This window comes from Zophobas morio, unplaced genomic scaffold, assembly GCF_036711695.1.
Source record: "Zophobas morio isolate AGI-343-1 ecotype UQ-CSIRO unplaced genomic scaffold, CSIRO_AGI_Zmor_V1 ptg000789l, whole genome shotgun sequence".
In the NCBI taxonomy this organism is placed as follows: domain Eukaryota; kingdom Metazoa; phylum Arthropoda; class Insecta; order Coleoptera; family Tenebrionidae; genus Zophobas; species Zophobas morio.
In genome coordinates this window covers 8,017-33,445 of record NW_026972892.1, presented here as the reverse complement: position 1 = coordinate 33,445, position 25,429 = coordinate 8,017, and the positions used below count along the sequence as shown (strand labels likewise).

General features: G+C 38.9%; 4 protein-coding genes across 8 annotated transcripts; 1 reads left to right on the top strand and 3 right to left on the bottom strand.

The window, feature by feature from the left end:
- On the top strand, window positions 1–2,828 carry LOC135121899 (cyclin-dependent kinase 12-like). Of its 4 annotated transcripts, XM_064046183.1 has the most exons (11): window positions 1–22; window positions 79–234; window positions 308–409; window positions 481–568; window positions 652–704; window positions 757–1,060; window positions 1,120–1,180; window positions 1,574–1,715; window positions 1,839–1,931; window positions 1,991–2,285; window positions 2,385–2,828. In XM_064046183.1, the coding sequence occupies exons 2-11, from the start codon at window positions 114–116 to the stop codon at window positions 2,674–2,676; spliced, it is 1,551 nt and encodes a 516-aa protein (XP_063902253.1). In that variant the 5' UTR covers window positions 1–22; window positions 79–113; the 3' UTR covers window positions 2,677–2,828. The 4 variants fall into 4 exon arrangements, with proteins under 4 accessions (XP_063902253.1, XP_063902252.1, XP_063902249.1 ...); XM_064046182.1 differs by having other exon boundaries at window positions 655–704; window positions 1,991–2,828; XM_064046179.1 differs by having other exon boundaries at window positions 1,991–2,828.
- A 1,285-nt stretch (window positions 2,829–4,113) lies between these two features.
- Window positions 4,114–11,248, bottom strand: LOC135121902 (clathrin heavy chain 1-like). Of its 2 annotated transcripts, none has more exons than XM_064046186.1 (32): window positions 11,179–11,248; window positions 10,894–11,101; window positions 10,672–10,821; window positions 10,501–10,622; window positions 10,158–10,334; window positions 10,016–10,097; window positions 9,744–9,949; window positions 9,444–9,673; window positions 9,146–9,389; window positions 9,004–9,081; window positions 8,834–8,942; window positions 8,664–8,779; window positions 8,494–8,605; window positions 8,217–8,435; window positions 7,990–8,161; window positions 7,763–7,928; window positions 7,601–7,705; window positions 7,480–7,538; window positions 7,280–7,413; window positions 7,066–7,223; window positions 6,845–7,003; window positions 6,540–6,790; window positions 6,316–6,488; window positions 6,082–6,259; window positions 5,897–6,013; window positions 5,686–5,814; window positions 5,565–5,632; window positions 5,376–5,509; window positions 5,168–5,317; window positions 4,837–5,107; window positions 4,457–4,761; window positions 4,114–4,394 (listed from the first exon to the last, which is right to left on the bottom strand). In XM_064046186.1, exons 1-32 carry the CDS (start codon window positions 11,212–11,214, stop codon window positions 4,167–4,169), a joined length of 5,046 nt encoding a protein of 1,681 aa, XP_063902256.1. In that variant the 5' UTR covers window positions 11,215–11,248; the 3' UTR covers window positions 4,114–4,166. The 2 variants fall into 2 exon arrangements, with proteins under 2 accessions (XP_063902256.1, XP_063902257.1); XM_064046187.1 differs by having other exon boundaries at window positions 11,155–11,206.
- Window positions 11,249–12,857: 1,609 nt separating this feature from the next.
- On the bottom strand, window positions 12,858–16,116 carry LOC135121903 (histone-lysine N-methyltransferase SMYD3-like). The gene is made up of 15 exons (XM_064046188.1): window positions 16,067–16,116; window positions 15,943–16,005; window positions 15,777–15,870; window positions 15,638–15,701; window positions 15,304–15,456; window positions 14,996–15,035; window positions 14,806–14,939; window positions 14,679–14,747; window positions 14,527–14,628; window positions 14,357–14,467; window positions 14,239–14,302; window positions 14,046–14,153; window positions 13,860–13,996; window positions 13,062–13,139; window positions 12,858–12,973 (listed from the first exon to the last, which is right to left on the bottom strand). The coding sequence occupies exons 4-15, from the start codon at window positions 15,644–15,646 to the stop codon at window positions 12,953–12,955; spliced, it is 1,026 nt and encodes a 341-aa protein (XP_063902258.1). The 5' UTR covers window positions 15,647–15,701; window positions 15,777–15,870; window positions 15,943–16,005; window positions 16,067–16,116; the 3' UTR covers window positions 12,858–12,952.
- A 4,342-nt stretch (window positions 16,117–20,458) lies between these two features.
- LOC135121909 (protein arginine N-methyltransferase 6-like) lies at window positions 20,459–22,095 on the bottom strand. The gene is made up of 10 exons (XM_064046191.1): window positions 21,998–22,095; window positions 21,885–21,938; window positions 21,678–21,814; window positions 21,501–21,622; window positions 21,350–21,445; window positions 21,152–21,282; window positions 20,958–21,084; window positions 20,753–20,901; window positions 20,641–20,702; window positions 20,459–20,586 (listed from the first exon to the last, which is right to left on the bottom strand). The coding sequence occupies exons 1-10, from the start codon at window positions 22,054–22,056 to the stop codon at window positions 20,459–20,461; spliced, it is 1,065 nt and encodes a 354-aa protein (XP_063902261.1). The 5' UTR covers window positions 22,057–22,095.
- Between the last annotated feature and the right edge of the window lie 3,334 nt (window positions 22,096–25,429).

Genomic DNA, 25,429 nt, shown 5'->3' with positions numbered 1-25,429 from the left:
CCAGTCTTCACTTCCAGTAAAAGTTATACGTTGTTTTTTTTTAAGGGCCGCTATATTATTCTTTTTCTGTAACTGTAGAAGCTTTGTAGAGGCTTATATACCTTCTTTTCGTGATGGTTAGCAAGCCTCGCTGGCCTGATAATTCTCGTATTTTTCTTGGTAACTTAGTACCACAAGTTCAAGATAGTGTTATACGAGCTATCTTTTCAAAATATGGTCCAATTGCTGAAATTGGTCGTGCTTATATAATTTTTTCAGTATATATTTGTTTTACTATGTATTTTTCTAATATATAATATTAATCTAGTTCTTCACGAAAATTTTGGATTTGTACAGTTTGAGAATCCAACTACTGCCACCTTGGCCATAGAGAAAGAGAGAAATCTTACCATTGAAGGGCGTGAAGTAGGTGGGGATTTCTTGTTTATTTTTTGCTAAAAAAAATTATTGTTTTATTTGTGTATATGTATTTACTTTCAGTTGTAAGGCTGTCGAGTAACTTAGCTGATCGAAAAAAAAACGCGCTCAGGGGGAGGAGGGGAAGAGGAGGGCTGTACCTGCGGGAAAGGTACTTTTTATGTATTTAAATTATTCACCAAAAAATTTTGTTTATATAGTGGAATTAAATTTTAAAAATGATTTTTTTTAAAGTAGTGCTATCGATTACGACGGTTATCACGATTTGCATCCAGGAAGCTCTTTTGGTGCCCTCTTTGAGGTTTGGTTAATTTTAAATAATTTTAATCTTTATTTTAGGTTATCATGGTAAGTTTAAAGAATTTGAGCGAGAACCGTTTAGGGGTCGCGGCGGTCGGGAGAGAGTTAGAGAGCGTGGGAGGCGCAGGAACCGGTCAGTAGAAAGATTCGAGAGAAGACCGCGAAGCCGCAGTTATAACCGGTACAGCCCCAGCCGACGCTCGCGCTCCCGTTCGCGCTCTTTTTCCCGCTCCTCTCGCGCGCGTTCTTTATCGCGCTCTTTTTCCCGCTCCCGCTCACGCTCGATTTCCTCGGCGGACTATTCTGTTGCTGAATGCCAGATTATATACTACAAAGAGCAAACGTAAAGATTTCCTTTTTTATTATAAAATAAAATAATGTATTGTTTTTGTACTTAATTAGTGGCTATGTTAACTACTTGGCGAGTATTATTGAAAAAAATGGTTTGTCTGTTGGGAAAATTGTAAGTTGTACATATGAGACTATTGCTTATAAGAGTTGTAATAATGTATTTAAATTTTCTATAAAGAGAAGAACATTAAATAATTAATTCTATTTTATTGTGTTCGAGAGAATTATAGCAAAATTTTTGCATATTAGTTTTGATTTCGCTTCGTTTTTAGTTGCTTTGCATCATTAATAAATTTGAAAGTTTCATGTTTCTGGTATAAAGTTGTTTTTTATTATTACTTGCCTCCTGGCGCCCACGTGATCGCCAGCACTATTGCTGGCGCGCTATTTTTCCGTGACATCTTGCTAACGAGATTTTCTTAACTTTTTTTTTAGCTTATTCCGTCAAAAAAAATATTTGCTCCAAACTTTGCCGATGTCAATTTTTTTTTTTTTTTTTTTTTAGTGCCTTTCTCCACAGGAAAGCATCCCCCACCATATTAACCGGTTGATAGCTCGTAGGATTCCCTTCGTGTGCGTTGTTAATAGCCACGATGAAAAAAACTCGAGAACTTCCTTAAGCCTTTTATTAAGAAAGCCAGTGAGAGGTGCGCTTACTTTATCGGTTATTATATGCTTTTTTGCTATTTCTCCAAAGTCCATCCACGTGGGAAACACGTGTGTGTAGAGCGTGAATTACTCTTCATTATTATTTATTTACTGGTCAATAGATTTGCTGCACATCACTATTACTGAGGCAATAGAAATTCTGACTTACGAGATGCGGTTTATACGCAAGGTCGAGCCTGCGCCTCCGGCTCCTCGTAAGGACTGCTTTTTATATAAACCGGCCGTTTACTCACCAGCTTCTCTTTGCTTCCAGCGCCGCTTCTTGGCGATAACCCAAATGCAGACCCCGAAATTTCTGCTTTAAAGGATATTAACACAAATCTAAAACGTATACTTGCCCAAGCCACTAGTGGCCATCCCTCCGACATACCGCCTTCCTTTCCGGCATTGCCACAAGAGCAGCACCCTGGCATGGCTAATCCCGCGCCGTTTATACCCGCGCATACACCTCTCGCACCCCCCACTTTTGCGTCCACTCCCGTGGGGCCTCCTGTCCAGGCGCTACCCCAGCTTAAGCCTACTTATCCGTCTCAGATGACACCTTTTGGGTATGGACAGCTTTCAGGCCCCGTATCTGCCCCTCACATGCAGGGGCAACCGTCCGGCCCAATGTATAGTGCTTCTCTCATGAACTCTACTGGCGTTAGGCCCTCCTTTCAACCTCCCGCTTCGCAGCCGTATAGTTTTCAACCTGCATCCTCCTCTCATCTGGCTGGTATGGCGCACGGTCGTCCCCTTGCTCAACCAGTTAACGGCGTCGACATGGCTAACGCCCAGCCGATTAACTCTTTCCAGAGTACCGCCTACTCGACCAGTGCTAATCCACCAGTTAAAACTGAGACTCACGGGCCTGTAGACGAAAACAAGCTCTCTCGTTTAAAGGAACTTTTGAACTTTTACCGTAGTTCTAAACCTGAAATCTTTGAGGGAGCTCACTGAGACATCCTTGATACACACCTTTCCAGCGGCAGTTTTGTTGCATGGAGTGGACTTTTTTTTGTCTCAGCCTTACGTTTCTTCTTATAATATAATATAATATTTTCGTAATGTATTACTATTTTATCGTTATTATAAATGCATCATCGCTTTGTCTATTGGCATCGCACCTCCTGACCTTCGACGCATTTTGTTCGCTTTGCTTACGAGTTTGCAAAGCTTAAATAGTAATAAATAGTATTTATCCACTTTTTACTCAATTGGGTTTTTTGTACTTACCATATATATATATATATTCGGCGCTGCCTTACTTTGATGGTTAAAGTAAGGAGATTTTAATGGAATTTAAGATTAGAAATCCTACTAATTTTTTAAAAAGGAAAAAAACTAACAAGGCGCTGGTCGACCGCATAGTAAAACTCAGTAGTTCACTTGACGATAATTCAGATACTATTTTTTCTGTATATTACTATGCCACCTTTTTCTTGTTAAGGCTAGTCGCTTGTTAGCATTTTTTTTTTCGGTGATCATAGCGTCAATTAAACTAACCATTGCATATTGTTTAAACTGTAGCATTTGTAACCACGAATAATGCAGGGCTTTCCACTTGGATTATTCTCTTAACAAGTTTTTTAATTTACTTTTTTTTAACAAGTACTATAAGATTTTTAAATCATGGGATATACGTCATACTAGAAAAGGGTTGCACTTCCCCTTTCTCTCGGTGTTGATAACTTAGAAGGAATAACGATTTTTGATTTCACAACTGGAGCTAGTTTTTTTTCAAAAAATTTTTATTTGTTTAGTAATTGGCAGAGATTATAGGCGCGCTTTAGAGAAGGAACCGTGTTAGTGATGCTAAAAGTTAACTGAGTTCTTTGATAGAGTAAAAAAGGAAATATTAAGCAGGCTATGTTTCACAGCTATTTTTAGTATAGTTTAAAAAGTCGTAAACAGCTGGCCAATACTTTTAATTAGTAATTAGTTAAATGTATAAGTTAAAACGGGCTCCATGGTTCAGCGAGGGATTTAGATTAATATTGCTTTTATTTAAGTTCTTGGATATACGTAATAGTTGACTCTGGCTTCTGAACCAGTTATTTGAAACTATAAAAACCCTATACCATAACACCAGGAAGAAAGTAAAGTAAACAATAAGCCTTGGTTGTTGATATACATCTTTACGCGTACCATCAAAGATGCGGGAGTGCATGCCTTTAAAAAAAAGTAAAGCCGCATTTCTCAATATTAAAGCTTGAATGAGTATATCTTCAGTTAATTGTATGAGCTTGCTGGGCTCTCATAAAATGCGTGTAATAAAATTTTAATTGGGGATTAAATTTCCACTATAAAATTTTGAATGTACAAAATTCTCAAAGTTATAACAAACTTAGAAGTTGGTAAAAATCTACAACTTTTTTATAAATAACAAAGCGAAAAAAAAAAAGGTCCCGCTTTATTTATTAAAAGGTGTTGATCTTGGTGCAGCAGCGTTACTTAGCATCCCAGGCCTTCACCGGCAAACCAGTGCTTAAAAAACTCCCGGCGGCGGCGTCGTTGACGTTGATACCCGACCCATTGACGGGGCCGTGCGTGATCATCAGCCGATCGTTATCGAGTAAAAGCGGCTGAGGAACCTTTTCAGCGCGCCGTTCCTCCGCAAGTTTAGTTTGATGGAAAGCAGACAACTCGTGGACTTTATCTCCATAATTTTTCATGATCTAAACACGTGTTTTTTAAGTGAAAAGCACTTTCCATTGGCCGGGTGTACACAGCGCGGAACCTGAATAAGGTAAGGCATGGTATAGTCCATCAGCTGGTGACGCCACGCGTACTCCAGCACGACGTCGGGACGGAGCACGTGGAAACAAGTGTAGAGACAGGCAGCATAACAGACGTAGTTTTTCTGCTCAATAAAGTATTTCAGGAGATCTTCCGCTGATTCGGGATTGGCCAGCTCCGCGGTGTACTCGATGGCGTCAGAAAGGAGCGAATCAGATTTACAAAGCGTCAGGGCTAAGTCCCACCGCTTGGCGCTTTTGTAGAGAAAAGCGGCAATACGGCGGAATTCGAGTTGCTCGTGGTTTTCTATATATAAAAAGCGGGGGGGGTAGGTCAAATTGAGGACAAAGTCACGTGGGCCATATTAGTAAAAGGGAGAACCCAACTTCTTTGCCAAAGCGATTTTGTCGAAATTGTCGTACTTTTCAGTGGAGAGGCGCAGCATGTCGGGATTCTCCTCGTCGATGTACATTGTATGGATGACTTCATTCACAGCCTCGATGTTCCTGTCTTGAACGGATACCAAGTAATTCTTGACGAGGGCGAGGCTCTCGGTCTTCTGAAAAAACTTGACGGCGCGTACGTGGTCGATTTTGGACAGGATGGCATTCATCAGTTCGGATAACAGCGTGGGCGCATAGTCGATATAAAACTAGAAGGGGCAGGTAAGAGTATCACATGGAGGAAAGAAGGGCGGCGGGGCGGAGCTGACCTGCAGCGCCTTGTAGTAGAGTTCGCTTGCACCAACTTTGCTGATTATCTCTTTAAACTCGGAGTGCTTCCAGGCTTCGGTCGGATGGGCCATCGCCAGGCGAGCCGCGTTGTCCCAGTCGGCGTATTTGACATAGAGAAAGGCCAGCTCCTATCAGAAGGCGCCATCACGCATAATCAAGTGCACAGTCGAAAGAGGAGTTCCCAACCTTCCATAGATGCGCCCTCTCGGTGGCGCGTAGGACTTTGGGCAGGTTTACTCTAGACCAAAACATGCTCAGGTAGCTCAGCAGGCGTTCAGGCGCGTGAAAGGCGTAGAGAACGGCAAGTTCAGTAAACATGCCTTGAGGGCACGTGCGTGTAAGTAACGTGTTATTCTCGGCTGGCATTGGCGCAACCCATGTGGGCACGGTCCGAGCCGAGCGCGCTGTCCAAAAGGTCGATCAGTTCCAAAAAGTAGCCTCGACTGCCGCGGAGGTCTGGCACCGTGAGTGGTCGGAAGTGATACAGAACACCAACCTGCTGTAGAAATGGATGAGCCTTTCGAGCTCGTCGGTGTGGACGGCAAGGTTTTGTCCGCAGAACTGGGCCAGGCGGAAGTCCTTGGCTTCGACGCAAGCAAAGCAGACATCCCGCCACGTCTTGGTGCTGTGAACCAAGGACAGTGAGGGGCGGGTTAAGGCGGTGAGCAGGTGCTACTTTCTAATTCATGGTAAGGAAGTCAACCAACCTTTTGGCCTTCTTAGCGCAGTCCACGGCCGTCTGCAGGTCGCCCAGGCGGATGGAAGTCAGAGCGAGAAAGGCGTAGTTTGAGACGCTCCGGAAGATGATCTTTGCCGCCGCATACCTTTTTTAGTAAGTACTCGCCGTCAGCAAGGCAGGCCAATGAGAGCGTCAGGCAGAGAAGACACGCACAAGCCATCGTTGTAACACCGCTCCCCAACATTTTGCAGCTGGGCGAGTACGTTCGGGCCAGACAAGAAATCCTCCAATTCGCTGAGTCTTTCGCACTTGGCTAAGACGTACACCAACTCGGCCTCAATGAAGGGCTCTCTGAGTTTTGACTTCGCCATGACGAGAAACTTGAGGAGTTCTGAAAGTCAAACTTTCGCTAATTAATATGAAAGACAAGAGCAGGTGACAACACACCCGTGTATTCGCCTAGGCGACCGGCCACGTCCACCACTTCTTTGTAATTGGAGGGATCGCCCGCTGCAATGTACGAGTGGATGGCGTCCGTTAGAAGTAGTTTGTCGAGCTGTGCCTTCGCAAGGAGGCTGTACACTTCTGGTTGGTGGCAGTTGTTGGCAAACTCGGAAGCTCTTGTGGATCAACCAGTAAGCAAGAAGTGCTCGAAAGGAACACGTGAGCACCTCTCGACGTCGCCAATGTTGTTGATCAACACTTGCATGGCCGCCACGGCGTCGTCAAACTTTTTGTAGATGGTGAATGCCTCCTCGAATAAGCCGCTCTCAAGCGCTTCCCTGGCGATTTCCGGCGCGTCGTAGTTGTCGCAGCGGTTGATAAAGTCGATGACTTTGCAGGAATCCGCCTTGATGGCAGTGAGAAGAAGAAGATTCTGCAGACTTCGGTTGCTCCCAAACAACGAGGTGTTCTCGAGGACCTGCATGAGAAGCAATAGGAGTCCCGTGGTCTTCTAGCTGCCCCCCGAAAGTACGAGTTTTTCCAGAAGATCCAGCAACTCGTCAGGCAGAGCGGCCGTAAGAAAAGCCTTTACAGTCGTCAAAACGTCCTCGGCTTCCTGCGTCTCAGGAAGGGCAGTCTGAACCACCTGATCTATGACTTGCCGCCGGAACGGATTGCTCTTGTCCAGCACCTTCAGCGAGAGGGCAGCTTGATGAGGCCAATGGCGGGGGAAGCAATGAACGGCTATCCGACCTTTGCCCACAAATCAAGATCGCGCCTGGAAACCAGATAGCGCGCCTCATTTTTGAACATGGCGTTCTCCTGGCACAGCTGCAGTATGTCGGCGTCGCATCGACCCCTTCTGAAGGCGATGAAGGCGAGATGCGGATCCCGTCTGGAGGAGTAGCGGCCTATACAAATATTATACTGAACGGGACTGTCGCGTGAGAGGTGGTAGCCAACAGACCCACGAGCAAGGGATCGTAGTAGTGATTCTCGGTAAGAAAACGTTCCGCATTCTGATTGGAGTCGATGTATATTTTGGCCAATGCGGTGTGAATCCCGGGGTCCTGGCTGCCCTGGCTGACTTTGCTCTCGAGCCTGCAGCGAGGAATTGATGAAATTGTTGAGAGTGCACCCGGCTATGCTGGGCAAAGATGGGTTAACCAGGGAAGTATAAGGCGCAGTTTGTTTCTCTTTTCAATTTCATTGGTGAGCTCGGCAATCTGAGTAAATAAATTGTTGTTTTAAACAAGGGATATCCAATCAAAAATAATAAAGCGAGTACGTCAAAGCTAGATGGCACAGAACTAATCAAGTTTTTAATGAAGTCTTCCGAGCAGTCCACGTCCAGCAGAGCCCCTACCACCGTGGGCAGGCGGGATGTATTGACCTTTAAAGCGATTGACTGACTTAAAATCAATGAGAAGCGCGTGGGCTCCCAGTAGACCTTTTGGACGTATATTTCGATGTAATGGGTTAAGTTGTGGCGGTAGAGGTGCATCACGAGGTCATGGACGAATCCGTGCCGGTCGCACACGATGATTAGCGGGAGTTGATCCGGAAGGTTCGCATCCTTCAGAAAATTCTTGACACGCTCAGCGTCGTAACATGTGCTACAGATATGACGAGCGTTTTCTGCCAGAGTCGACCAATGCGGAGAATGCCCGTAAAAACCTTTTACGGCAGATGCGCTCGATCTCCTTGTTCTGGCCGAGTTTTACGGCGGCTTGGATGTACTTATAATGAACGTCGGCATCGTCGCTGCTGTCCACAACGGAGCGTAGGTAATGGAAAAGCCCTTCATAACAGTTTTCACCCTCGAACAATTCAATGAGACTGGCAGCACCTGTCGCAAAGCAATCATAGCATTCCAAGCACACACGGCCGAACATTGTAGCCACCAATGGCCTCATGGTACTTGCAGGCTATGAGTACGCACTTGCGCAGGTTCTGGCGGGGGTTGGCGGATAAAAGAGCCCGCAAGCATTCTAATGAGTCCTCCACATTCAACCGGCCAAAGTAGTTGACCAGCCACTCATCATTCAGCCCATCCGAGTGGGTAAGGGCCCGCTTGATATCAAAGACGTCACTGTAGAGCTCCAGAGCTCTCTGGTAGAGCCCTGCACGTGTCATCGTTCGACCAATCCGCAAAAGTAATGAGACAGAGGGCAGATCTACCGGCGTTCTCGCAGAGCTGAGCAATGTAGGAGCGGTCGTATTTGGAAAACATTCCATTGGCTATGATGGCATCTGCCACCTGCGGTGCCCCCGTAAGATTGACCTCCAATAGCTGTAAAGTATGACTTAATTCACCCAATGCGGCTTCGGCGTTAAAACAAAAAGCAAACTTTTGTTTGCAAAGCTGCATCCTCTTCTCGGTCATCCTTGAGGGCCTCTAAGAGAAACGCTGTAAAGCCGCGCAAATCGTTGAACTCGAGAAACACGTTGGCAATCGCGTTATAATCTTTGAAACGCCGTTGTTACTATGAATGTGCGAGTAGGCTGGCGCCGTGCAGACCTATAGGCTCTTTTTCGGCAAGTAGCATGTCTGCAAATTCTTTAGCTTCCTTGGGGTTGGCCAGCATCACTTGCCGGAAAACAGTGGAATAATCGGGGGTAAAATTGACCTATAGTCAACCCAATAAAATATCAAAAGAAACAGGCGATCAAATGGCGGACGGTTCCGACTTTTTTTGCGTAGAGAATAATCTTCTTAAACTGGCCGGTTTCTGCAAAACATTGAATAGCCTTCTCATGGCACTCCGCCTTACAAGCAATGCGTTAGGCCGTGTCACTCCCCCAGCGCATGTGTTAATAAGCTAGTAGTTACACGGAGGTAGACAGAGAGGGCCAAAAGGGGGTAGTAGCCCTTGATCTCGTTGGCTAGCTCCTCAGAACACTCAAGTTTCTCTTCCTTCAGCCATCTTTCCACTAAGTTCTGCCGGCCTGCTTGCAACGCCGGACGGACAAGCTCGATGGACTCCAGCCGGTTGAGGTGACCCCTCTCCAACAGCACGCCAAAGTACTGCAGCAAAGGAGATGGTTGCCCAGAAGGCGCAGGGCAGTTTCGAAATCTAAAAACACACAGTAAACTGCAAGTCACGTGTTCAGAAAAGAGTGTGACTTGCCTTTGAAGAGTTTCAGCAGTTCTCAGAACACCCTTTGGAGCCTGGGCCGCCACCAGCGCGGCTTCCGGGTATTGGCGGGCATTGAAAAGCTCCTCGAATCTTTGTGAAAAGAGCTCGTTAGCACCACTCAGATTGTTGCGGATGGCAAAGTGGGCAGCCAGTCGAGTGTCCCCCAGCTCATGTTGCATGTAAGGCACGACGGCCTCGAGATCGAGACAGACCACCAGGACCTTGTTAAGGTCAGTAAGAGGAAAAAAAGGGTGAGCTTGCACGGGAGTGGTGCCTTGGCATGCCACTTACGCGTCCTTTCTTGTTCACGCCCACAATCCCATTAGTCGATAAGTGGGGCGCCGTGCAAAATATCGGTTCCTCCGAGACTCGCGTGCGGTAGAGGCAGGTGCCCGTCTCCACTTCATACACATGAACGAATCCGTACTTTGTTACGGCGTACACGACGCCCAGTTCATCTGAAGCCTGCATAGACACGGGAAAGTCGGCTGGAAAATCTGAGAGCCCGCAAGAACGCGAGTAAGGAAAAGAGGTGTGTGGATTGGTGGAGCCAAGGAAGCAACCCGCCGAGAAATAAAAGGGAGAACACTTCTTATCGAAGCGTACTGAATTCCGCTCCGACGTGGCCAAGTCCGTAAAGTAGATCTACCAGCGAAGCAACGGTAAAAGAGCCTAGACCAATTCACCCTGCAAAATGTGCTGTACCTTGTCGCCCTGGGAACCGCGAACCGCAAAGGATAGAACGACAAACGGGCTCGGGTTCGACTCGAATTTAAAATTAACAAAAGTCGCCGCGTGACCTTCTACAATCTGACTGACTCCCTTCTCTACTGAGTACAATTGCATGCGACCAACCACTTTAGTCTGCCCTGGAGCGCCCGTCTACACACATATATATATTATAATTCAGCGAAGCAGCGTTAAATTTGCGTATGTAGTGCACAAAAGCAGTTACAAGACAACAGATGTTAGCAAGCACCGGAACGCAAACGCAATTTATAGGGAAAACTACTTAACGACGTCCTAAAAACTGAAAGCTTGTAAATACATTTTCAGCGGCAATCCCGATAAGAACAAGCCAATTCTGCTGTTTATCAGTAGTATAGTTAATAATACTACTCTCCTTGAGGCGATTTTCTTTATCAAAAATTTTAATAGGATTTGAGTCGCCTGTTGAAATTAATACAATTAAGTTAATTAAAAAACTATATATATATACCTTCCAATTGCCAATGATAAACGCTCATAACTGTAACAATGGCCAGCATGGAAGTATTTATCCAACGCCAAAAAACTACTTCTTCGTTCATAGTAGCATCTTTCTTTTTTGATTCACGTTGAATATCAAATATTTGAAGAACACTGCCGGCTAAAAGTTATATTTTATAAACATCTTTTGATGTACACTAAAGTTTATTATTTAAATTCAGATATTCCTTACCTCGAACTGCCACAATTAATGAAGTCGGATGCATAATAGCAGAGTCGGCAGAAATTTTAAGTCGCAAAGGTCTTTCAGGATTTTCTAATCGGATAATATTCATCTGTTTACGATCTCCTACCTGGTTTAACGCGCAGATAAAAGTATCTGATTGCATCGTGCACTTGTCAAACAGTATGTCCGACTCGCTGATACCGCAGCTTCCAAGCTAATTTTATAACATCGTTATTAATTATATAAATTACTTTAATTCAAAAATACTATCTTTATAGTCTATCTATCTACCCGAAAAAGTTCTTGAACTTTTATTGGTTTCGACATATTTATATATTTTTCCGGTGATTATAAATCAAACAAAAGTCCTAATTAGAGATTTGGGAAAATTTTCTGTAATTAAGTGCTAGACTTATTAACTGAATAAAGAAACAGATTCGGTAAAGAAGGTAAAAGACGTTTAATCTTAAAAGAGATTCTGCAGTTGTAAAAAACTTAGATACAGTAAAGGAAACAGCAAGCTCAAAGTTGCCCTCGACAAAAACGCCAAATTTGACCATATCATAACTTTGTATAATGACTCCGAAAAATTTTTTATTTAGATAGAATATATTTTAATTACTAAAACTAGTTTGAACTACTTATTTGAACATATTTTTTGGAAGTTGGTGAAAAAATTTTCCCAACGTTATATAATTTTTTGATTTTTTTATATAGGCAATTGCCTTGACGATACGTAACCTTCATCTATATGACGAGATCGAAAGGGAAATTTTTTTTTTGTTAATCATTTAGTTTTTCGACTCTGTTTCATAAATTATTAGCAATAGAATTGTAAACTGATTTATATATACGTTCATGTATTTTAAAGAGTTATACCTGATAGTATAAAGCGCCGTTATGTAGCTACGGCCCATGTAGAAAAAACTGGTGAAAATTATTTCAAGTTTGAAAATTGTAAACTTTAAGATAAACAGTGTTAAGTTATAGCTTTTGCAGTAGTAAATCAGTTATGCTCTCTTCCCATCTTAGCTATCTTTTTTCCTTTTACTGCCCTTTTTTTGCTCCGTAAGGTGGTCCTTGTCGGTCTCCTCTAACGCGAGCGCATGTCTTGAAATTGGTAGTAGCGCCCCTTCAAGAGCATAATACGGCCGCGAGAAAAGTTACTTAGATACGCAAAGCAAGAACTTGCGTTATAGTTGTGCATAACAGTAAATAAAACATCTTATTGCAACAAGCTTGCACTGTGGTTTTAAACAGAAAACGTCTGTTTAGGAATTAAATATATATATGTACTACAGTTAGCAAAAAAAATTTACTACTAGTGACAGTATTTAAAGTGTTTGCGCGTAGTTTGTTCAACAACAACCCTACTTTTTTATTTTTACTGGCGACAAATGTAGGGTAATTTTAATTAAATTCACACGCAAGACTTTTATAATTTAGTAAATGACACTTCTGTATGAGTTAGTACTTTAGTTTTTCCCAGTGGGAGCTCTGAATAGGCAGGAAAAACTTAGTCGCAGCCTTCTTGGATCCAAAGTTAGTCATATCTTATCAAGTATTTCTTTCAAATTAATGTTAAACAATGCAAGTAATTAAAGATTTAAACAAATTCTTAAAAACCTATATCTACCGTAATTTCTATGAAGCTGGTCCTTTCCTCTTCCTTATTTAAAAATACGCTTATTAATTTTTCAGTTGAACATATAATAAACAAAAAAAGTTGCTCCTCAATTAGTAATGACCAGTATAACTTGTAAGTCGCAAAAAAGAAGGATATACTCAAGCACTATGACGAAAACTACGAAGTATATAAATATTCGAATTTTACAAAAATAACTATATTTATTTTATAAATTAAAGAGTGGAAGAATCCAAGCTTATTTTGATGGAAACGTTTTGTATATGATCCTTAAGATCTATCATCAAAGAAGAATTAAAGCTGTAGTAGAACTTTAAAATGTTCCACGCCTTTTCAAGTAAAGTTAAGGCTTCCTTTAACTGAAATTCATTACAATGCAGCTTGCCTATTTTGTAAAGCTTCAAAGGGGAGTTACTATAACTAACAAAGAGAAGGCAAGGCCTAGAAAAATCCAAACAATGACAATACAAAAAAAAAACTTCAGCGATGAACAAAAAATGTTGGATCCAACGCAAAAGAAAGGCTAAACCTGAAGTGCATAGAGAGGATGAAGTTCTGAATAGTGAACTTCCATCGCAGGCAGTGCTCTCTCGCCATAGGTGATCGCCTATTTAAGCAAATTTTACTAAACTATCTTAGGTATACCAGTAATTTTTTGAATTTTATGCAAAAGGGTCACATTTTAATTAACTGACTCTGCGCAATGCAAACGAGAAATTTATTTCAGGATCAAACTTAGTCTTAATAAAATAATGAGCTTTAATTTAATCTAAAGTCTACTTGGCCAATAACACGTGAAATAAATGCGCACAGGAAAGGTAATAATAAATTAAGATTCCCTAATAAAAATGGGGCGGATCGAAACTTTTCCTAAAATTAATTTGCCTCCCCAACAAGGCAGAGTGGTTCGCTGCAGTGTTTATGCAGAGATTTACTGTACTACACAGTAAAAAAAATTTAATGAAATGATTTATATATAAAAAATAAAACACACCAAGAGGAAAGTGCTATACCAAAGAAAAAATTGACTTTTTTTTATTTTTATAATTGCAAAGTTGACAGGAAAAACGCGAATTTCGGAGGTATAATTTTAGGAGCAAACGTACAAATAAAATACGAATTACAAAATTTAGTGGTTCTCCAAGTAACTTTTGTTAACCCAAAAAAAAAAGAAATCTAAACGAGCAGTCGATACCCATCTCAAAATGTAATCAACTAACATAATTTTCTACATCCTAATTATCAGAATTCGGGGGATGAGGATATCCTAATTTACTAAAAACTTAACTAATACGACTTTCAAAACTCCACGATCAAAACTCTTTACCTTTCTATAAAGTTGAAGTTCAATGCACAAATCCATCGCTCGATTTAAATAAGCAGCGACGTGCACATTTAAGTCGCTGCTAATTTCCAAATAAAAATGGATGAGTTTCTCGATAAGCTTCAGTTGTTCAGAACGATCTGAATAATTTAATTTATAAAAATATAAACATTCAAAAGATCGGCACACCTTTTAAAAAAGGAAGCTTATCGCAACAAGCTTTTATGCAAGAAAAATAAAAGCAAAGATTTTCTTTTTCCACAATCTGTTTTAGTTCACCTTTACACGAGTGATTCGCTACGCAACATCGTAAAATAAATATTTAAATATAAACAGTTAATTATATAATTCTAAATTGAAATAAAAAATAATAATAAAGAACCAATCCCACTTTGGTCATAAACGAGAGACAAGCAACAGGGACATCTATGTTCCGCTTCGGCACCCTTTTTAAAAGAAAACAATCAAAATTACGAAAGCAATGAGCGTCAGCAATTCACCGTTGAACCATCTCTGCATTTCTCGCACTCGCATACGAAAAGATAACGCTCTTGAAGTTCCTTTTGTCTGGTGTGCTTATCTTGCATAACATCTATGTAAGCCACGACGATCTGCATACGCAGCGGCAAATTATCCTAACGAAACACTAATTAAAAAAGTATTTCAGTACTTCTTCTCCAGAAAAAATATTTTTAAGAGCCTTCAGGATCAGAACGTTTCCTTCAAATAGAAAGATAGCGTTCGGGTGGCAGCTGTGATTCACTAACGAAGCCTGTACAGCGCGGGCTTGAAAAAAAAAAATGTGGACGGCTCGCAAGTGACCTGCAAGTATAGGCCAACGGCGACGTACTGGAGATCTTGATTGGAAATTCCCACGGCATTGCAGGCAAGCTAGTTAAAACAACCTCCCAAATGATATTCGCTAATGCGTGTTTTTTAAAAAAAATACACGAAACAGGATTTGCAGTAAATCTTCTGCTGTAAAATGAAAGTGACTTTTTAGGTAAGTTATAAAATCTCTATTCTCTATAAGTAATTGAGCTAATTGAGATTCCAATGCCGTGTTAGCCGAAAGCTCTCTGTCTGAGTTATAAGCAAAAAATATCAGCGTGAGGAGGTTGTAAATATAAACAACATACTAGATTTCAACGTATAAAAATCGGAATCTTTTAAAGAGATCTATAGATACGTAATAAACTATGGTAGAAAAAGGCAAAGAAAAATAATTTAACAATTTTCATAACAGTTAAAAAAAATAATTGCCAGTGTACATTTCTCATAAGCGTAAACTAAAGATCATGTAGAAAGATGGAATTATTAGCCTCTCCACTATATAGTTATCGTAAAAAAATTCTGTGATAAAGCAAAATGGCAATAACTTTTCATATTTCGTAAAATATATAAACAGCTCGTCGTCTTAAAATTACAATAAGAATATAAAGCAAACCTGCTTTTGTTTAAGAAGGCAAAGTAGTTTGCTTAGCAGTTGCAAAAGTTCAGGGACTGCTTTTAAACAAGAAACTTTTGAAAAGGTTTTAGATTGATCCTTCCTACTTGTGTACCAGTGGCACAGCAACTTATGAAAAGGCCAGTCTTTACTCTACACAATTTACTTATAAATTGCTAAAATTTTATTATAAAAACTAATATAGAACACTTGACAACTAGAAGAGCAGTAACGAACAACACGGCAGCCACCACACAAACTAGTTTGAACTGGTAAAAGACAACTGAATGGTATGTAGAAGGAGAATAACTCTAAAAAAACTTCTAACAGTTACCTGTGGCATAAGCTTTTAGAAGAGCAGCATACTAAAAGGGGATGTTCTTGATAAATGGTAGACCCTGATTACCAAAAAATATATATATAAGATAGGCCATAAACATAAAATATTTACAAAATATATAATAATTATATACCCGTTTTGAAAGATTTTTTGCTAAAAATTTTTCTATCACCATCTTGAAATTTAATTTTAAATGAAGCCATCAGGATGATTCGTATTTCTACAGACTGAAAAATTTTTTTAAAACTACATTGTACAAAAATATAAGCATAGACTTAGCGAGCTATAAATAGTTGTACCTAAGTATACTTGTAGATAAGCCACGTATATATAGAATTAAGAAACCAACCTACTCAGCACCGCTATTGTAGTTTAAAAAAAAGTTGTGTGAGAAAGCTTAGGACCTAAGCTTTGCAGCTACACCTTGTTGTGGGTACTAACGATCAAGGCGTCTCGTGGAATCTTTTGCTTACTGAATTTAGTGGCTTGATCCAAAATCCTGTACTTGTGGCCTGCATAGTTGATAGATATAGACTTTTGAGGAAATTTGCATTTGTGAAATTAACAAGTCCTTCTTGGAGCCGCGCAAAAAAAAGATTGACGTTACATTACTTTACGTGTTTACCAACCTAGTGGCCAATGGACCTTCTACTTATGTGTAACTTTGATTGAAATCTTTAGTTTGTTAGGGTTTATTCTGCTGGATAAATTTTTTATGTTGATTTAGTTACTAAGCCATTAATTTATAATATTAATTTATTTTTCAACTTGTCAATGTGGCTTACACTAATTATCTATTGTTTAACCAACCTGAAAGTTATTTATCTTTTATTGAATTACAAACATATTATTATCCTTAATTACTGTATAATTAGTGGGGAGGTGTTAAAAATTAAGGCTAGAAAACTATATGCAGGATCTGTGAGGACTTATTAAGAAAATTATTTCTCTTTAAATTTTACGATTAAAGATACTGGCGAAGTTGTTCTTTAACTGATATAAATAAGTTTAACAGAATAGCTCTTTTAAAGGAAGGTGATAAAAAGGTATTAGATAAACGCTAAAAGCTACGAGCGTTGAAAACCGGATTACTTCGAAAGTCAAGTACAGCTTAGTAGAATAGTCCCACTCGGCGAGGAAACTGTGATAAATTTTACTTTCAAGCCCGCGCGCTTTTAATTATATATACTAGTTAATAACACTACCACTAACAATACTATTACAATACAACTATTCGAATCATTTATAACAGTATTATTATACACCCACAATTATTTAGCTAAACGTTGATATTATTGTATGAATGACTCGAGAGCGAGCATAGTGTCGTTAATCATCACTCCTTAGTACAACAGCACTGTAGTTTGCGTTAGACCTTCTACTTGTGAGGAACTAGCTTCTTACTAACTTAGCTACTTAGAACCAATATTTTTTTTATTTAATAGTGTAAATCTTAGTTGCGAGAGCTCTGCCTTATTTACATCTAAGAAGAAATAACATCAGCAGGCAATGCTAATATACTATGCGTAAGCATATAAGTATTCAAGTTTATTAGTTTAAATACTAAACCCAACAAAAGCTATCCAGAGATCGAAACAAGTCTAGTTAGTGAACACGAAAGCACCAGGCACAAGGCATGATACTAACCTTAATGATTCCATTCCAAGATATCGGGAGGTTAGCACCCGTCTAATAGCTAAAGCCAACACCGGGTTTTTACCCTATTTTCAGAGCATGTCTTCGGTACGTGGTTTATTAAGTCTTATTTCATGCACCAGCTGCAGCTCTCCGCAGTAGTATATCCTCTCAACCGAGCTCATATCAGGAAGGGGCCGTAATAACGCTTTACTGGGCTACATAGTTATTTAGCTACTAATGTCACACTTGATTTCAAGTATCAAACCGGGTACTAGCACGTTTAGTTAAGAGTAAAAATTAACCAAACAGAGAGATTACTAAAACATTAAAACTGACCCCTTAGAAGAGTAGAGGGTGACATGTCCCCACGATATTAGTCTGCAAAATGTCATTCCACCCGCGGATGGCTCCCAAATTTCCACACTAGACCGTAACCATCGTGCAGTCACTGGAATAATAACGATGGACGCGTATCTAACATAGGACAATCTTGTTTGACCGCTTGAACGACGATACACCTGGAGAAGAAACAGTAATCCTTACGAACATGAAAAGTGTAGAAATTGTCGGAAAGCAACAAGAAAAAACTAACAGCCAGGCGTCCCACTGAGAACCCAACCACCATCGCTAAGGTATAACCCAAAGTGCCTGACTTTAAGTCATAGCAGAATGATAGCTTAGATCGCAATGGTCGCATAGGCAATGCAGGATGTCTTGCTAGGCGAGCGCTTAAGATGCCAAATATATTGAAACATCCAAAGCGCTGGCACAGAGGCAAAAAATCATCGAGAACAAGTCCAAGTTCTCTTTTACCTCATTTTACAGGGCTTAACTATTGAAAAAATAGTACCATTAGCCAGAGCTCTGTGTGAATTTTTTTTATTTTTTTTAATTTAATAATTCAATAAGGTCGTTATTAGTTTGCTTTGTTGCTTGGTAACGAAGATAAATATTGGATATACCAGGTAACAATACTCTCTATACAGTCCCAATACCACACTAATACTACAGCACATCCTAGGTACTGGCAGGAAGCACTATTATCTTTAGTCGAATTACTTCAACCAAAGAGCACCAACCCCCAGTACATAGCACAATACTATAATACTAAACAGCATAGTACTGCATACTACTATTTACTTTGTACGTAAGTATACATTTATTTGATAGATAATGTTTAGCCTTCTAACTTTCTATAGTAGGCGCCGTGATAAGTGCAAGTGCGTTGTTAGCGTACCACCCATACTAGTGATCCTCTTACTTGTGACCCCAAGTTCGCTCCGGGAGATTATGTATCAAGTTCTTTATTGAGTCAAACTTTCGTATAAACTTGAAGTACGCCAGAAGCTTTCGGCCGCACCTATTGGCTTGGGAGCGCAGGTAGCACTTGTCCTTCAATTTTGTCAGATCGTAGTTTCTGTGGGCCCCAAATAGAGAGTCACAGGGAGCAAAGCACGGACAATACAGCTAGTACAGACGAGGCATTGCTAAATAGCATTCATTGTATGTTTGATTACCAATAGACAAACTGCAAGGGCAAGTGGCATATGCTAACTCGGAAAAGCTAAACATATTTCTGCAAGTCTCACTGTACAGTTCAATGCCGTTTCACCTTCCATAGTTCTATTATCATTTTATATTTAACCAATTTTAAGAGTATATCTTTTGTTACACGGGTCTTACTTAGCACTCTCCGCTTACTCTTGTCACTATGTTACTTTTGAGAGGCAACCGTACTCAGAATTTTAGGTTAGTGTTAAATGAATAAACTTTACGGTTGCATAAGAGAACGATAACTAATATCATACAAATAAAGGTAAAATAGAACACGTTAAAGACTTTATCAATATTTGATTTTACAAATTTTAAAAATCATGTTTAAACTCAGGAAGCTAAGATGAAATACAGAGCAAATCGCTTGAGGTTACTGTATGATTTCAATTAAAGTCACTAAAGCTTTCAATCCTAGAGGGTTCTAAACATCACAAAGCTAGTTCGTTACATTAAACGTTGAATCCTTCCTGGGATGGATATCTACTACGTGCAGCGCAACCCGTTAAGTTACGAAGTCGTTGTCGAAGAATGCAGTAAAGTTGCAACGTAGTATTTTACTATAGGGCCTATTCTTTAGGCTGCTTTAACTTAATTAAGTTTCAGTTTCTTCCTTGCTAGTATTCCTTGGGATAGAGTTAGACTTCCCTCATTTTCAATTTATCTCTGCTGTTTTTACATCGATTGAATTAACTTAAGTACTTTTAGCCTTAAAGTTAGTACTAGTTGTTTATTTTCCTACGGTTATGTGGAAAAATTAGTAGGCAGAACCTCAAAGTCTTTTGAAAAATAGCTCGTTACTTACACAATATTACTGACTAGACTCGAACTAGTTTCTTCAAAGTTGACCGACTTATTACAGTAAGGCGTTCTACCAAAGTAAAACCCAAAAAAAAACGTAAAGTAATAAAGATTAAATTCTAGGTGATTTGGCTACCCAAAGGGCGACTAAGTCGTTGGATTGAACCCTAGCCAAATAGAAAAAAACAATTATGACAAGACGTGTAAGACTAGCATATTATTCTTTATATAAAGTACTAAAATCCCCTGTATAATAGAAATACATGAAGGCAAGTAACTTTTCAGTTAATAGACAGTTTAATTTGGGCCTTTTTAGGAATAATTATATTTATGACAAAAAAGATTGTTCTTTGAGAAACAAATTTATGTTAAGCCGACCTATTAAAGGCACAAAACACCTTAACAATAGAGCCCCGCTTATCTCTGAGACGCGCGTGCAAGTCCCTTCAAGTTAAGATCATCAAAGTTTTTCAAACGGCATATTCCTTATTTTTAATAATGATATATCATTCTTGCCAGCGCTTCTGAATGTATAGTTTTACAAAACTCAAATTTATACCGTTCGTTTAAAAAATTGACTCGCATTTTTCCTGCACGTAACAATGAAATATCGATCTTGCCTTTAAATATCTTTAAAAAGGTCCAATTCTTAACATTTCTTTAGGTACTGTTTTATTAAGCTCGGTTTCCTCTTATAAAAAAAATTTATCCTCACAAATTTCGAAAGCTCCGACTTACAAGTATGCAACACGAAACTCTATACCGTTTTTTAATAAAAATTGCTCTGCATAAATCTTTTAAAATATTTAAAAATTTGCTTATTTTTTAATAAAAACTTTTTAAAGTAAAAGATTTTTCTAGTTTCCAGTTATTAAGTTCGGCAAGAATAAAAACATCTACGAAACGAGGCTTTTGCGAATTGAGTTGAACTTGCAATTCCCCGCTAAGGGTTTCTTTGTAAATTGTAAAAGTTTATGCGTAAAAATTATAAAAAAGTGTAAAATTACCGTCTTGATAGACATCAATTAGTTCGTCAAAGTAAAACAAAGTTTGACTCCAGTGCGTAGGTCTTAATTAACCAATAAAATAATGATAGAATAAGAAATACTAAGGGGTTACGATCTTTCAGGAGAAGTTGAGAGAGTAAGAGGCTTAGTGGTTTCGTCGCTCAAAAATTCTCTATGCCAAAAAGTGACGTCAAACCACGCGCCTAACCCCGCCAGCTTACCATCTCCTATAAATTTTAAACAAAAAGGCGCCCTAAAGGCCTGCGAAGATTATGAATTGAAAAAAAAATGCGCTCAAAAGCTTTTCAAATCTTCACCTTTATAGTATTGAGTGTGGCTGTGTAGCAGTCAACCATATAAACAGTCTGAGAAAAAGATAAAATTTGTTCGGGCTGAAGTTGCTCGACTTGCACTTCTTTAAGAAAACTTTGACGGGCCTGCGGCCTTTACGTTAAAAAATTAAGTTGGTCTCGCTGAAGCCATATTAGTCATAAAGCGTAATATTGCTTACGCTAAACTACTCATTTTAACTCCATAAAGTTTAGCTGTGGAATCCCAGAAATTTAACTTCTCCTCCAAAAGAGTATCGGCCGAAATCGCACAAACATGGATTTTGGCTTGCCCAGGAAGAATAATACCGCCCTTAGAGCAGTAATAGTATACAAAACGTTAAAAATTTAAAATCGAAAGATTAAATTAGTGTCTACACCTCCTGAAGCCAGTGATCTCTAGCGTATATGACTGAAGACAACATATTTTCAAACAACAAGAAGTAGCCCATCCATTCACTAACAATAATATCTACCTTTCACCACTAAAGTAAAAAAAAAACTTATTTATACTTGATAAGATAATACTACTTTCTCAGGAAGAATAATATCCTCAATTTTCGAGTGAAACGTAGTGATGACATGTTGGAAAGAATTTTCTTCAATTACTTTTTTAGCCTGATAAACAATGTCACTTGCCTCGACAGCGTATACTTAAATAGCTACAAAGCAAAGTACTTGGAAAAATAAATTCTTTTATTGTCATACCTTTGCGAGCCCCAGCTTTTGCGCAAAAAATAGACAAAATACAAGTCCCAGCGCCTACATCCAAAACCACTTTATTTTTAAAGTACTTGGAATATTCCTCTATCGCCTTTCTATAAGTATTTGTTCTTACAAAATCCCTATATAATTATCGAATAAATAATATAAATATTAACAAATTTTATTTGTTAAAAAATAGTAAAAACATACCTAACCATATCTTCATGAACTCCAAGATCTGAATATGCTTGAAAATAATGGTCACTACTTATTAAAAAATAAAAAACATTTTAACAGATAAATAGAAGTAGATAAAATCCTACTTATCAGTATCCCTTTTTAAGCGTTTCAAGGATATTGAAGACGAATTTACTGCGGCCATGATGGTAAAAGGTAAAAGTTTCAAACAAAGGTTTATTTAGATATGGAAAAGGGGAGGTAGAAGGCCCACCTCTGCAGGCAGTAATTTTTAGTAGTCGTTCATGAAGCCCCGAAAGTCGGGACTGCGCAGGACTTCTCTGCGCTACTAACTGGTAAGAATTCTCTTTAACCCCTCTAGTCTATTAATTTTTAAAAATGACGCTTCTGATAGCTTAAGTTACTTTAAAAATGACACACTATAAAAAAAAATTATCCTATCCTAAAACTTGAATCTTGAGTTTACAAAAGGTAATTAAAGTTATCGGTTTTTAACTTTTTTTAAAAAATAAGTTTGTGAGTGCTATGAAATTAAGTGATAATCAACTTAAAAGTATAAGGGATGGAAAAGAAAAAGGAAAACAATGGAGGTAGTCAACTTCTCTAACTTTTTCGTTATAAAAAGGTACAAAGGGGAGAGGTGGGAAGTTTATAATGTTACCTTTTATTATGCTTCTATTTATTACCCTTTCAGTATCCAAAAGTTTATCTAAGTTACTCGCCTCGTTTTTATAAACTTACAAGTTTAGTTGGAATATCGCACTTTTGTTCAGTCTGTCAGTGTGTCGGTGTGTACTGTATGTCTAGCAGACGGGAAGTTTCAAAATTAACATTCACGGGCGGGCTAACTCTGTAATGACTTACACGTCCTCAATATCCCTTTTTTTTAATTTTTTTTATTTATAGTTCCAAGTAGCTTATACATGACCCTTCCTTCCCCCCTGTGTCATTATGCTTGTAGTTTTCTTTAAGGGTAAGGTTAAGGTTAAGAGTTAGGTATATCTCTCACTCCCCCACCTCAATCACCAGGAAATTACTCTAACCGTGCATTTAATTGTTCCAACGTAGAATAGCTGAACGGCGACTGCCGGCATGGATATAGCGCTCGTCTAACGCTACACATTTTTCATCTCTGTCCCTCACCTTCACACCAACCTCTCTATGTATTAAGTTTAACTTTTATAAATAAATGTAATCGGAAATTCATATAATTTTGTTAATCATGCAATATTTACTACCTTCTTTTTGGGCCCTCCTAAAAGCAAGCTAACTTTTGATTCTTACGCAGCCAAAACTAACTAAAGCTACATTTTTTCCGGGCCCCCTTTTAAGAAAGGAGACGAGAAAAATTATCTCTTAACTTTTCCAGCCGGTACGAACTTAGCAAAATTTATTAATTTCTTCACTGAATTTAAGCTTGTAGGATTCTATCCCAATAATTGGATCTCTTTTAGTTAAAATTAATTTAATTCTTTGTGGGTTGTTCCACTTTGAAGTAAAAAAAAGTCACCTTGACCACTGACGCTGGTACTAACCAATCGAGTTACTAAGGAATAACAATTAATTCTCAGTATGAAATCTATATGTTAGATATATATACTAATTAACTTGTTCAAGACGATGAAGCTTCTTAATACAAGATTCCACTGCGAAATGAGAGAAAGATCTGTTCGGTGCCGCTCTGCCGGGTTAATACAAAATTTTTATCACAAAATTTTAGCAGGTTTAGTTCCATTGCTAGCTTAATAAATACTTTAGTTAAGTACATTAAAATAGACCCGTAAAATTTTATTGAGCTGCTCTCCTCCTTTTATCAGTAAAAGCATTTCCATAATATGGTGAATTAAATTAGACCTTAATAGGTGCAGAGACTATTAGAGCTATAAATTAACAATAAAGTATAAAAATAATATTACTTTTATGGTATGACAAATTTTAAACTTAAATCGTTTAGTAAATTTAATAAATGTCGTACATTGATTTTGCACTAAGAAAGTCATAAATGTTGAAATGTAGGAGTAATGAATGTGAGGCACCTTTTTGACGCTAAATAATTACTCGACTCTAAAACCTCCACCTCAAGAGGATAGATTGCTTTACCGACAAAAGTTCACATTTTTTCTAATTAACAAGCCCCTCTCGCGTAAAAGTACTTTGTTTAAATTGCCCTTTTATTTTCCTTCTCATGGGCACACATTTGCTCGTGTTGAAGTTTAAAATGAATTTAACCAGTTAAGGTTAATGAAACACAAACTTAGTAATGGATGATTGCTGTTAGTGTCATAAATTTAGAGCTCCCGACTCTACTTACCAAAATTAGTTTTTTGACTTCATCATAAAAAATGATTTTTATAGTGCTACTTTAACATCATAAAATCTTCGTAACTATTAGTTATTTTACAAAATTTATCCTTTCTTAAAAGACCTTGCGCGTTACAATAGCTTTCTAATTTGAACGTAGTATATCTTGACATAAAAGAACTTGTTAAAGTATGTGGTACTCAAATTGAGTTTTTTTCATAAACTTCGTGAAGTTAACTAATTTTTTCTTTCGAGTGGGACAGGCCCTTAGATACTCAACACAGGACACCTCACAACTTATGTTCCCCAAGGCTAGGCTCGCTGTTTCCTTTTCTATTTTCGCTTGCTCTCCTTTACTTCTCGTTAACCCTCCCCCCTTCTTTCTTCTATTATTTCGGTAGACATGCCTATGACTTATCTACGAGATAAAAAAGAAGTTTACTATATGACGCCTACAATAAAACGCGACGCCTTATTCCTTCAGTGCAATGGATTCTCAAGTAAATGAGATACACTTAATATAAATTATATTTCAAGGGTTTGCAGACTAATATTTTGTCTTTTGAATGCGACTTATGTGTAAGAGCCACCCGGCATAAAAATAAATTTAAATTAATATCTTCAAAACCTTTTCTTCTTAGGGAGGAATACTGAAACACGCATGTTATTTCGTGACTCGCTTTATTTGCTTAATTCGCCCCAAAATTTAGTAGTACTGTAAGAGTAAAAGGTCCCAGGTTTAAATAAATTTCCGTTGCGGAAGAAGGCGACTACCGTTGTGATGCTCACGAAGGCATCGTAACCGGCTTCTACGCTTATCAAATAACCTCTTGTTGGCATTTAGCAAAGTAGCTAAAGCTGCTGTTTGACGCCGTTTACAAGTGCCTCCTGGCGCGACCATGTCTTGCTAGAGCATTAGTGTGGATTGAAAAAGAGCGCTCAAAAACGCAACAATTCTTCCTGCGGAGATAATGGATGGCCCCCTCTTCAAAGGGCAGCAGGCTCCATTTTTCCTGGCGCCGTACCTGGCGACGTAAACCTCAAGTGCTTCTTACACTAATTGCGTTTCCCTCAAGTCCTTTTTTACCTTACTCAAACTTCACTTTAAGGACCGCAGCTATTATACGGGTGTAGGCAATGCACTCTTAACCCAAAACTCCTAACAGCGGGGACCTAACAAAGTCCTCTTGTATCATCCTTGCTTTTTACATTTTATGTGCACGACATGCCACAGCTTGACAAACTACGATCACCTA